Raw genomic sequence first — 12,721 nt, forward strand, 5'->3', positions numbered from 1 at the left:
GGGCCGTTGAACCAGCAGGCCTGCGCTGTAGCCAGCGGGCAGTGGCCCGTAACCAGCGGAAGCGCTATCGCTTTGGCTTTTGTAGGGTGCTTTTGTTCCCCGAGCGCCTGGTGTTCCCCATCTCGCTTTTGCCCTCCTGACAATCCTGGGTGTCAGATAGGAAGGCCAGTATCATTATTCCCATTTTGCAGAGGGACCAGGTGGCCTGCCCACGGTCACCCAGTGGGCAGATCGGGGGCAGGGCTCGGGGCCTCCGGCTTCCGCGCCCTTGCACTCCACCGTGCCCGCTCCCCTGATGAGAAACGGGAGGAGGGCGGGGAGGGAATGACAGGAGTCTGCGGGGACTGGAGGGCCAGCAGGGAGAGGGGTGGCCTGGCCCGTAGAACCTCAGGAGACCAGAGGACCGGACGTGGGGAGTGGTGTCCTGGGCACGGAGTCAGCAGGGACACATGCTCTGGGACGATGGAGTCGGGGGCCTCCCATAGGGGCTGGCATGGTGAGATGCAGGGTGGACAGAGTGGGGTAGAGCAGCAGGAAGCCCCTCTCACTCGGGGCATTGCGTCCCACTGCCCACCTCCCCGGGGCAGAGGCGGCTCGTGGGCAGCAGGGCCGGGCCTGGCATGAGCGCCATCGCCCCGGGTCTGTGTGGGCTGGGCATCCCAAGGGTCTGCTGGGAACAGGGCCAGTGGTCGGAGGGGGGGTACCCTCCTGGACACCCCTCCATGGCATTGGGGGCAGGTCTTCAGCCCAATGACAGGTGACCAAAGCCCGCCTGCTCTCCACCCAGCTTCGTTCTGTGCAGGGGAGGCGGCCCCTTCCCTACCTCCTTTGACCCCGGCTAGAGGGACCAGGCCTGCCCCTCCTCAATTTGAGGAGCTCCCATTGCACCCGCTGTGGGCAGGAATTGTCTCTATGTGTTGCTGAATCGTATTTTCCAAGCGCTTAGTACAGCGCTCTGCACACAGTAAACGCTCAGTCAATACGATTGAATTGCTGGAGTAGGCCCTCAGCAGACCAGGCCCCGTCTGGCTTTCAGATCGAGGGCCAAGGCCACGGGGCCGTGTTCGACTGTAAGTTCTCTCCGGACGGACAGCATTTCGCCTGCACGGATTCTCACGGACACCTGCTGCTCTTCGGTTTTGGGTGCAGTCAGTACTACGAGAAGGTCGGTGCCCTCGGGTAGCTCGGCGCCCACGGGGCAAAGACTGTGTTTGGCGGAGTGTGCAGTGTGAGTGTGTGTGTGTCCTTGCCACTCCGTTCTCTGGTGCCCATCGACTTCCTCTGCTGCCGAGGAGGAAGGTGAGCATGGAGAAGGGAACAGAACCAGAGCTTCTTCGCGATGGCTTCTCTCCATCCTTGCCGGGAAGCAGGCCGAGGAGCGGGGCGGAGTTGGGTGTGACGGCCCCCCTCGCGGCTTCCCAAACTCTCCACCTTTGGCCTGGCAGATTCCAGACCAGATGTTCTTCCACACCGACTACCGGCCCCTGATCCGGGACAGCAACAACTACGTGCTGGACGAGCAGACCCAGCAGGCGCCCCACCTTATGCCCCCGCCGTTCCTGGTAGACGTGGACGGGAACCCCCACCCCCCGCGCTTCCAGCGGCTCGTGCCCGGCCGCGAGAACTGCAAGGAGGAGCAGCTGATCCCCCAGCTGGGATACGTGGCAAATGGTACATGCAGGGCCCGGTGACCCTCCCCGGGGCCGGGACACGGGCCGGGTGGAGGACGGCCGGGGACCTGAGGCCAGTCGGCCGTCGTTCATTCAGAACTGCGATAGCCGCAACGGTGTCGGGGAACCGGCTGGGGCTGGAGGGACAGCAGAAGGGAAATCTGGTGGGGAGATGAAGTTAGTCAGGGAAGGCTTCCTGAAAGAGATGGGATATCTTCAGTCAGGCTGTCAAGATACAGAGGGCAGCAGGTCGGATATGGGAGGAGGGAGTTGGAGGGATTGGGATTGGAGGGATCGGAGGTGAAGATGACGAGATGGAGTGATACGGGAGGGGAGCGAGGATGGATGAGGAGGAGGCTGGTGGGGAGGGTCAGGAGTTTCTGCCTGACATGGATTGAAATTCAGAATTGCGACCCAGTTTAACCCCAGAGTGAAATTTCAAAGGCTCCATTCCCTTTGCGAGTGGGAGAGAGGGGGTCCCAAGGTAGGGTTAGGGGGTGTCGCGGACGGGCCGGCCCTGATGCGTGTGTGCGGTTGGGCGCGTGTGCTCTCTCCCAGGGAACGGGGAGGTGGTGGAGCAGGTGATCGGTCAGCAGACGAGTGAGCGGGAGGAGAGCATCCTGGATGGAATAATCAGGGAGCTGCAGAGAGAGCAGGACCTCCGACTGATTCACGGAGGGGAGACCCTTCCGAACCCTCCCCCCGGCCCACCCCGACCGGGCTCTGTCAGCAGCGGTGAGCGCGTGCCCTGCCGAGGCGGGCCTCCCAGGGACGGGGTGGGATGGGGCGGGGCGGGCGTGTGGGTGGCTTTTCTGGACCCTCGCTACGTGGGGAGGCTCCAGGCGGTTGCCCGGTTGAAGGGGCCGGGCCTCCGGGCAGCGCACCCCAGTCCAGAGGACGTGGGAGTCACCCAGCTCCCCACTCTGTTCTGACCCACGGAAGAGGCTGGAGTCACTCCCAGGCAGCTGAGGGCAGACTTGGATGCAAATCCCCGGAGGGTCAGTCTTGTCCTCGGGGACCTCTCGGGGATAGCCCCATCGGGAGACCCCGGCTCCGGCCGGCCTGGCCCCCAGACTCCCCGCCCAGAGCAGAGCCGTGGGCCTCACCTAGCTTCTCCAAGTCTTAGGGAGCCACAGATTCTCGCGATGGGAAGTCTGCTCTCTCCTCAGCTTCAGGGTGGCCGGGTCAGGGGTGGGGCCGGGAGGCCGGCGCCTGACGGGAGCACCGCCCCTGCCGCCTCCGCAGCCCCGCGCGGTCCCACTGGGCCGGACGTGGCATCGCCCCCGAACGTGGGCCTCCGGCGCAGCGGCCAGATCGAGGGCGTCCGGCAGATGCACCACAACGCACCGCGCAGCCAGATCGCCACCGAGAGGGACCTCGTGGCTTGGAGCCGACGGGTGGTGGTCAATGAGCTGAACCCGGGGGTCAGCCGGTGGGTCCTTGCCCTTGCTGGCCCGAGGTGGGGCTGGGGGGAGGATGTCAGCCAGTGCGTGTGTGTGATTGGAGAGTCACACCCTCCCTTCCCCCTCCAGTCCTCGTCTTGGCGAGAGGACCGCCAACACGGGCCCTGGGTGGAACTGGGGGGCCGTGCTCCACCCTGACCGCCGACTCCCCCCGAGTGGGCCCTCTGGCCGGGCGCCACTCGGCTCCGGGGCGAGCGCTGACCCCGCCGGTTGGTGACTAGGGTCCAGGAGGAGCGCCGGGCCGCCAAGGGGGACGTAGAAGTGAGTCTGTACACCGTCGAGAAGAAGAGGAAACCCTGTCACGTCACCCAGAGGGTGAGGATCGGTGAGGACGTTGCCACGGGGCACAGGGATCGGTGCCAGTGCTGGGGGCTCTGTACTCCCAAGTGGAGGGTGAGGGTCAGAGCAGGGACTCCGTCATCCTGGTGGTGGGCAGCTTGTCGGGGGGGTGTCGGGGCCGGGTCGCCATCATCCTGGCGGTGGGCGGGTGGGTGCGGGTCAGGCGTCGTCCCGCTAACCATCTTGGTGTCGCTTCAATAATAATAATAATGATGGTGTTTGTTAAGCGCTTACTATGTACAAAGCACTGTTCTAGGCGCTGGAAAGGCGGTGCTGCCCAAGCCCAGCAGTGTCTGGTCATCGGCTTCCCGCTCCCGGGTGCTGATTGGCTGGGAATTGCCTTCTCTCTGGCTTTGCTTGTTTAACCTCCCCTTCCTCCTCCTTTTTCCCCTTCTTCTTCTCCATCCTCCCCCTCCCGGCCTCCTCCCCCACCACCTCCCCCGCCCCCCCCCAAATCACGCAGAGCGAGTACCAGCCTGGCAGCGGGCGCTCCCTACGTAGAACCCAGCGCAAGCGCCAGCACACGTACCAGACCCGCTCCACCATCGAGCACAGCCAGCAGGCAGCCGGCCAGAGCCCCGGCGCTCAGGACGACTCGGACAGCTCCTCGGAGGTCAGCCTGCCGGGCCGGGGTCCTCTCCGGGGTGGGGTCAGGCCTTGCGCTCTCGCAGGCCCTTCCCTCGTCAATCAGTCAGAGTATTTGAGCGCTTACTGTGCATTGTACTCAGCGCTTGAGAGAGTACAACAGACACATTCCGTGCCCACGGGGAGCTTACAGTCTAGAGGAGTGAGTCCGGCTGGGCCGGCCGGGGCCCTAGCAACCTGGTTGGCTGGCGAAGGGGGTTGTCGTGGTAACGGTAGGGCCTGACAGATGCCCTCCGGGTGCCAGGCACTGTCCTAGACGCCTGGGAGAGGACAACAGGAGGAGGAGACACCGTCCCCGCTCACAAGGAGCTGATGCCCCAGCTGGAGAACTGGAGGTGGAAATCTTCCGAGAGAGAGGGATCAGAAGCGATTCAGTGCTTATTGGGGGCTTACTCTGTGCAGAGCATTGCACTAGGAGCTTCAACGCTTCCTATGTGCCTGGCTCTGTACTAAGCGCTGGGGTAGATCCAAGCTAATCAGGTTGGACACAGTACCTGTCCCAAACAGGGCTCACAGGCTTAATCCCCATTTGACAGGTGACGTAACTGAGGCCCAGAGAAGTGAAGAGACTTTCCCAAGGTCACAGAGCAGACAAGTGGCGGACAAGTAGGTCCTTCCGACTCCCAGGCCTGGGCCCTAGCTATTAGGCCACACTGCTTCTCTACAATACAGTAAAATTGGTAGACCCAATCCCTGCCCATAAGGAACTTACCCTTTCCAGAGGGAATTCAGACAGGTTCCCAAACCCTCTCCTCCTCCCCCAGCTTTCTCACCACCACCAACTTTTTTGCCTCACAAGCTTACAACCTTGGCGTTATGACTCGTTTCTCTCTGCCCACCTGCCTATTCGGTCTGTGACCGAATCCCATAGGTTCCACCTTCACGGCATCCCTTGACTCTGCCCTTTTCCTCTCCATCCAAACCACTACCACACTGATCTGAGCACTTACCCTCTCCCGCTTCGATTACCGCATCAGGCCTTGCTAGCCTCCCGCCTCTCGCCTCTCCAGTCCGTGCTTCAGTCTGCTGCCCAAGCCATTGTTCGAAAACATCATTCAGTCCGTATCTCCGGTAAAGCCTCCAAGTGACTGCCCGTCCATCTCCTCGTCCAACGGAAAGTCTTCACCATGGGCTTTACCGCTCCCAGTCGGCTCCCTGGCTCCTCTTCCTCTTCAGCCCAACTAGCTCACTTGGCTCCTCTCAAGCCAACCTCGTTATCGGGCCTTAAACTCATCTGTCTTGCCAACAACCTCTCGCCCACTCCCTCCCTATGGCTTGGAGCTCCCTTCCTCTTCGTATCCAACAGCCCTCTGCTCTCCCCATCTCCAAAGCCCTCCTAAACCTATGCCTCCTCATTCATTCATTCAGTCGTATTTATTGAGCGCTTACTGTGTGCAGAACACTGTACTAAGCGCTTGGGAAGTACAAGTCAGCAACATATAGGGGCGTTACCTACCCAACAACGGGCTCACAGTCTAGAAGGGGGAAATAACCTCTCCACGCCCTAGTAACCCTTCAACTGCCACTTTTTGGGGAGGCTCACAGTCTTAATTCCCATTTTACAGGTGAGGTAACTGAGGCACAGAGAAGATAAGTGACTTGCCCAAAGTCACACAGCTGACAGTTGGCGGAGCCGGGATTAGAACCCATGACCTCTGACTCCAAAGCCCGGGCTCTTTCCACTGAGCCACGCTGCTTCTCCTAAGAAGCTGCTTCACTTCAGTACTTCCTTGCCACCTTATCGCGTGGATCCTCTCAGCCCTGCCCCTCCTCCTCCACCTCACCCTCCCTGCCGCCGTCACTCTCGGGGTGCTTCCCTCTACTTCCCTTGCTAATTGTCAGCTCCTCAAGGGCAGGGTTCGTGTCTCCTCATTCCGCTGTGCTCTTCCTAGGCACTTAGTACAGAATAAGAGCTGAAAAAATACCCTTAATTGATGGATGGATTGGGCGAGGCCTTCCTGGGGCTCTCAGAGAGCCAGCAGCAAGAAGGGTGTAGCGAAATCCTGTGCGGCTTGGAGAGGAACGACTGTGGCATGTGGTAGCGTGTGGTCCCACCTGTGGGTGGTGGCATCAGTGCTTAGAACAGTGCTTTGCACATAGCGCTTAATAAATTCCATTATTATTATATGGTCAGGCAGATTGCTTCCCCCACCCCCAGCTCAACAGCACTTACGTATATAGCTGTAATTTTATTTATTTGTATTGACATCCATCTCCCCTCAGAGACTGTGAGCTGGTTGTGGGCAGGGAATGTCACTGTTTAGTGTTGTATTTCCCAAGCGTCTAGTACAGTGCTCCGCCCACAGTAAGCGCTTTTTTTTTAAATGGCATTTATTAAGCGCTTGCTCATCATCAATCGTATTTATTGAGCGCTTACTGTGTGCAGAGCACTGTACTAAGCGCTTGGGAAGTACAAGTTGGCAACATAGCGCTTATTCTAAGCGCTGTTCTAAGCGCTGGGGAGGTTACAAGGTGATAAGGTTGTCCCATAGGGGGCTCACAGTCATTTTACAGATGAGGGAACTGAGGCACAGAGAAATTAAGCGCCTTGCCCAAAGTCACACAGCTGACAATTCCGGGATTTGAACCCACGACCTCTGACTCCAAAGCCCGGGCTCTTTCCACTGAGCCACGCTGCTTCTCACAAAAAAAATACGCTTAAAAAATACGAATGAACAAACGAATGAGGACTACAGGGTGTTGGGGGAGTGTTCACAATGCTTCCCTGGAGGCGGCAGGGCGGAGAGACTGAAGCGGCTCAAGTAACCCTTCAACTGCCACTTTTTTTTTTGGCACTTCTTTTTCTGCCACGCAGGAAGACCAGACGGTGGGCACCAGCGACGTGTCGGTCGATGAAGCCGTGGCCGAGTGGCAGAGCGACAGCTCCTCCAGGTTGGTTGTAGCGCTGTCTCCTCTCTGTGCCCCCTCTGTGCCCACCTCCCTCCTCATACCCTCTGCTTCGTTGTGGACCCCGGGAGGGCAAGACTAGGCAAGGCAGAAACTTGCATCGTGTGTCCCAGGGAAGCGGGTGGCCCCAGTCCAGGCTGGTCCCTGCCCCGTGCCAGGGAGCAGCCCCTGACGACTGTCGGGCATCGGGAGCCGGAACCCAGATGGGAAGCTCCCGGGACCTCTTAGTTCGGGAGTTGTAGGGTGGCAGAGAGCCAGGCGTCCCGACCCCACGCCCTCAGCTCCCTGAAGCGGCATTCGTGGCTTGAGGTGGCCGTGGTCACCCCGAGGAAGCCAGCAGGGTCCGGGGGCGGCGGCGGGGACGGTGGCTCCGGGGCAGCGCTCACCCCGGCGCCGGCGGACTGAGCCCCTCGCCATCCGGCTCGCAGTGACTCGTCGAGCGAATATTCCGACTGGACCGCGGACGCGGGCATTAACCTGCAGCCCCCCAAGAGGCAGACCCGACAGGCGGCCCGCAAGATCTGCAGCAGCTCCGAGGACGAGAACGGGAAGGAGCCCAGGTCGCCAGAAGAGAAGCGGAAGAGGCCCAAGGCCACTCGGAGAAAGGTCTGGAGGTTTGGCGGGAGGGAAAGTGGCGTCAGAGTGCCGTCTCTGGGCAGATTTCCCCACCACGTGCCCGGGGCAGCCCCCGGGCTTGGGTTTGGCTGCGAGTGGCCGACCGGAGAAGCGAAAACCCACATCGAGGCCCGTCGCACTCACTGGGCTCCTGAAGATGATCTGTCGTTGTTCCCCCACGGCATGCGCGGTTGTCCTTTTCGTCAACATTTTCATCTGAGTCTTCATCCCGCTCCGATTACAGGAAACCCTGAAAATGTGCCTTAAATCGCTTCTTTTTGGTGGAAGTGTTTACTCGGGTCTGCTCAAGAGATTTTCGTAGGCGGCGAAATCTCTTTCCCGTCGACCCCCTTGATTATGTCTCTCCCCTGTCCTCACCACTGCCCTTCTGTAATGGTGCCAACCGAGGGAAACTTTGATCTGGAGGAGGAAGGGTCTGAGCCTCTCTGAGGTGGGCCATCCCAGGTGCTCTGAGGCGTCTCCCATCACGTCCTTTGGGGCGTGGGGTTGGGAAATGGAGACTTGAGCAACTGAAGACCATCTGTAAATAGGCCTGTACAAGCACCAGGAAGCCAAGTACAGGGTGAGAGAGAAACAGAGACTGAGAGAGAGTGAGTGTGTACACGTGTGCACACACATGTGCATTCTGTAGTAATCAATCAGTCGTATTTATTGAGCGCTTACTGTGTGCAGAGCACTGTACTAAGCCCTTGGGAAGTACAAGTTGGCAACGTATAGAGTCGATCCCTATCCAACAGTGGGCTCACAGTCTAGAAGCAGCATTTCTTAGTATACTGCACTGAACCCAGCTGTAAATACAGACAGCACAGAATCAAAATGACGGGCTCCTTGTCCACAGAGAGCTTACACACACACAGATCTCCAGATTCTCTTCCCCCCTTTGTGCTTCTCTTCTCCCCCAACCCTCCCAAAGCCAACTTGGAGATGCAGAGCTTTTTCCCATATTCCCGGTAGACGTGATGCCCCTGTCCTGGGAGCGTTGGATTTTTGTGAGATTTTTGCGTTTCTCCCCTGGCGTTCGGCGGGGGAGCAGGCTCCGTCACGGCAAGTCTGGTTACCGTGACAGGTCCGCGCGTAGCGGGCTTGAAACGGACCCATGTGCCCGGCTGGTAGACTTCCCCTAGGTGATCCCCGGGCACACGCTGTTTCGACTACAGGAACCACGCGGCCCGTTGGGTTTGAGCTCTCGGGGCGGGGGCAGCCAGAACCCCACGGGCGCCTCGTCCCAGTCCTCCCGCCGGCCGACGTCTGCCCGGCCGTGGGCGAGGTTCCCTGCCGACGGGTCAGGATTCTCCTTGATCCGAGTGGCTCCGCCGGGCCCAGTGGACGCTCCGAGTGGGACGGGCAGGGACTTTTCCGGTTTGATGCGGGCGTGAGGTCAGGTCAGGGGCGGACCCCTCCCTCCCTTCCCGGGTCCCCCCACCCCCCGCGGCCTGGCTGTCACGGTCCCTTGCTGTCTTGCAGAAGCCGGGCGGGCTGCTCGCTGCCGAAGGGGAGGGGGCCCCCCGCGAGGACTGGTTTGCCCCCCAATGGATCCTGGACACCATCCCTCGCCGTTCCCCCTTTGTCCCGCAGATGGGTGATGAGGTAATGACGGAGGCCCTGGCCGGCTCTGGGGGCAGGGCACGCGCGCGCACGTGTGTGTATTCGTGTGTTTGTGTCCGCCTCCTCCTCCCCGCCCTGCTCCCTCCATTCCTCCCCTCCATCCTCAGTCTCCCCACTTTTTTTTAAAATTTTTTATTTTTTTTTAATGGCATTTATTAAGCGCTTACTATGTGCAAAGCACTGTTCTAAGCGCCGACAGATTTCTCTCCCTAACTTGCCCAGTGACCCCCCAACCCCTTATATTGCATCCACCCCAGGTCCTAGAACAGTGGTTGTCCCGTAGGGAGTGCTTAGTAGATACCACAGTCAGTTGTATTTATTATACATTATATTCCATTCATTCATTCATTCTATCGTATTTATTGAGCGCTTACTGTGTGCAGAGCACTGTACTAAGCACTTGGGAAGTACAAGTTGGCAACCTATAGAGACGGTCCCTACCCAACAGTGGGCTCACAGTCTAGAAGGGGGAGACAGAGAACAAAACATATTAACAAAATAAAATAAGTAAAATAAATATGTACAAATAAAACAGAGTAATAAATACGTACAAACATATATACATATCTATATACATTATATATGTTATAAATACAACATTCGGGTGTATTGGGTGTTTACTGTGTGTAGAGCACTGTACTAAGCACTTGGGAAAGTATAGAATAATAAACAGTGACATTCCCTGCGCACAACAAGCTTACAGTCTAAAGTAATAATAATAATGATGATGATGGTATTTGTTAAGCACTTACTATGTGCAAAGCACAGTTCTAAGCGCTGGGGAGGTTACAAGGTGATCAGGTTGTCCTGGGGGGGGCTCACAGTTTTAATCCTCATTTTACAGATGAGGTAACTGAGGCCCAGAGAAGTTGTGACTTGCCCGAAGTCACACAGCTGACAGTTGGCAGAGCCTGGATTTGAACCCATGACGTCTGACTCCAAAGCCTGTGCTCTTTCCACTGAGCCATGCTGCTTTTCCAAGTAGGGGGAGACAGACATCAGTACAAATAAATTTAGAGAAATGTACATTAAGTGCTGTCACGGTTGAGCTTCGTGGACCAGGGCACTTCAATCAATCAATTAGTCAATCAGTGATATTTATTGAGCGCTCACTGTATGCAGAGCACTGTACTAAGAGGTTGGGAGAGGACAATATAACAGAGTTGGAAAACATGTTTCCCTGCCCGCAACAAGCTTATTGTCTAGGGGCCGACTGTATTGTCATGTGGGAGACCTTTGTTTGAAGCGAACCATTCGTTCATTCAATCGAGCGCTTACTTTGCGCAGAGCATTGCAGTAAAGGTTTGGGAGAGTACAATATAACAATGAACAGACAAAATCCCTGGTTTTCGACATCCGGGGCAGAGGTGGAGGCAGAAGCTTTTGCATGGACTCGTTTGGATGGGAGCAGACGAGGTCCCAGGGCCTGATGCCTTCCGATCTCCTCTTCCCCGCAGCTCATCTATTTCAGGCAAGGCCACGAAGCTTACGTGCGGGCCGTCAGGAAGGCCAAGATCTACAGTGTGAACCTGCAGAAGCAGCCGTGGAACAAAATGGATCTCAGGGTGAGGGTCCCAGGGACGGGGGTGTAGGGAGGGAATCGGCCTCCCGGACTTCAGCGTCACGCCGCCAACTCCGAGGGCACTGCCACAGGCCCGGCAATAGGACGTGGAGCACTGGGCCGGCTGACGCTCCAATTGGTCGATCACGTTTATTGATCACTTACCGTGTGCAGAGCACTGTACTGAATGCTTGGGAGAGTATAGTATAATAGACACGTGCCCTGCCCTCAATGAGCTTATAGTCCAGAGGAGGAGCCTCCCCAGAGAACCAGCTTTAAGTCCCTTGACTCCTGCCCCCTCCAGATAATGATAACAATAATAACGATGGCATTTATTAAGCACGTACTATGTGCAAAGCACTGTTCTAAGCACCGGGGAGGTTACAAGGTGATCAGGTTGTCCCACGGGGGGCTCAGAGTCTTCATCCCCATTTTACAGTTGAGGGAACTGAGGCCCAGAGAAGTTGTGACTTGCCCCAAATCACACAGCTGGCAAGTGGCGGAGCCTGGATTTGAACCCGTGACCTCTGTCTCCAAAGCCCGGGCTCTTTCCACTGTGCCACGCTGCTTCTGTGGCCCATCGTAAGTGCCCCTCCACCCCTCCCTTCTCCTCACCTCTGTTGGGCACACCAATCCAGTTGAGGTGGCGGGTAAGCTTCTTGGACAACTCTAGCGAGCAGGCATGGAGCGGGGCCTGGGTGGAGCGGCCAGTCCGATGGGGGTGTTGGCCACCCGTGTGCCATCCTTGTGGTGAGGCCGCCCTCCCCAGAGTACGCTCCGCTCGGGCTCGTGTCCCTGCAGTCCCTTCTCCAGCCACGGTTTCAGCCATCCTGGCGGCTGCCCGTGTCACCCAGGGAATGAGTTTCCTCCGGTGGCAGGGGCTCAGGCAGAGGGTACCGGGCGGCAAGCGCTGGCTTCCAGAGTGGGCACAGCGAAGGCAGGCAATCAATCAATCAATCGTATTTATTGAGCGCTTACTGTGTGCAGAGCACTGTACTAAGCGCTTGGGAAGTACAAGTTGGCAACATATAGAGACAGTCCCTACCCAACAACGGGCTCACAGTCTACAAGGGGGAGACAGAGAACAAAACCAAACATACTAACAAAATAAAATAGAGTAGATATGTACAAGTAAAATAAATAAATAGAGTAATAAATATGTATACAGGTGCTGTGGGGAAGGGAAAGGAGGTAAGATGGGGGGATGGAGAGGAGGACGAGGGGGAGAGGAAGGAAGGGGCTCAGTCTGGGAAGGCCTCCTGGAGGAGGTGAGCTCTCAGTAGGGCCTTGAAGGGAGGAAGAGAGCTAGCTTGGCGGATGGGCAGAGGGAGGGCATTCCAGGCCTGGGGGATGACGTGGGCCGGGGGTCGATGGCGGGACAGGCAAGAACGAGGCACGGTGAGGAGATTAGCGGCGGAGGAGCGGAGGGTGCGGGCTGGGCTGGAGAAGGAGAGAAGGGAGGTGAGGTAGGAGGGGGCGAGGAGATGGACAACCTTGAAGCCCAGGGTGAGGAGTTTCTGCCTGATGCGCAGATTGGTATGGTATGAAGCCATACCAATGATACGGTATGGTAGGAAGCCTGGGGATGGGAGGAGGCGGTTGGGGCAAGTAGTGCCGAGGGCGGGTGGCCGCCGAGCCAGGCCGAACCCATGCCGACCAGTGGTGCTCACTCGGCCTCGACTCTGAGGTTGTCCAGGCTCCCGGTGCCCTGAACCTCGGTTGGCCCAGACTGGGACCGGCCGACTGAGCGAGCTCCGCGTCCCAAGCCCCAACCCTCAGTCGGTCGATCATATTTATCAAGCTCTTACTGTGTGCAGAGCACTGTACTGGGCGCTTGGGAGAGGACAGTAGAACTATAAACAGACACTTTCCCTGCCCACAATGAGCTTACAGTT

General features: G+C 58.0%; 1 protein-coding gene across 1 annotated transcript in view; it reads left to right on the plus strand.

Annotated features, from left to right (window-relative positions):
- BRWD3 (bromodomain and WD repeat domain containing 3) overlaps positions 1–12,721 on the plus strand; it is a 62,034-nt gene that overhangs the window by 33,337 nt on the left and 15,976 nt on the right. Inside the window, 10 exon segments of the mRNA XM_038747792.1 lie at positions 1,037–1,165; positions 1,446–1,671; positions 2,229–2,405; positions 2,916–3,102; positions 3,355–3,448; positions 3,936–4,085; positions 6,933–7,009; positions 7,453–7,630; positions 9,125–9,247; positions 10,723–10,830. Of these exon segments, the coding sequence (XP_038603720.1) occupies positions 1,037–1,165; positions 1,446–1,671; positions 2,229–2,405; positions 2,916–3,102; positions 3,355–3,448; positions 3,936–4,085; positions 6,933–7,009; positions 7,453–7,630; positions 9,125–9,247; positions 10,723–10,830 (1,449 nt within the window).

The sequence above is a fragment of the Tachyglossus aculeatus genome, chromosome 6 (assembly GCF_015852505.1).
Source record: "Tachyglossus aculeatus isolate mTacAcu1 chromosome 6, mTacAcu1.pri, whole genome shotgun sequence".
NCBI classification, from domain to species: Eukaryota; Metazoa; Chordata; class Mammalia; order Monotremata; family Tachyglossidae; genus Tachyglossus; species Tachyglossus aculeatus.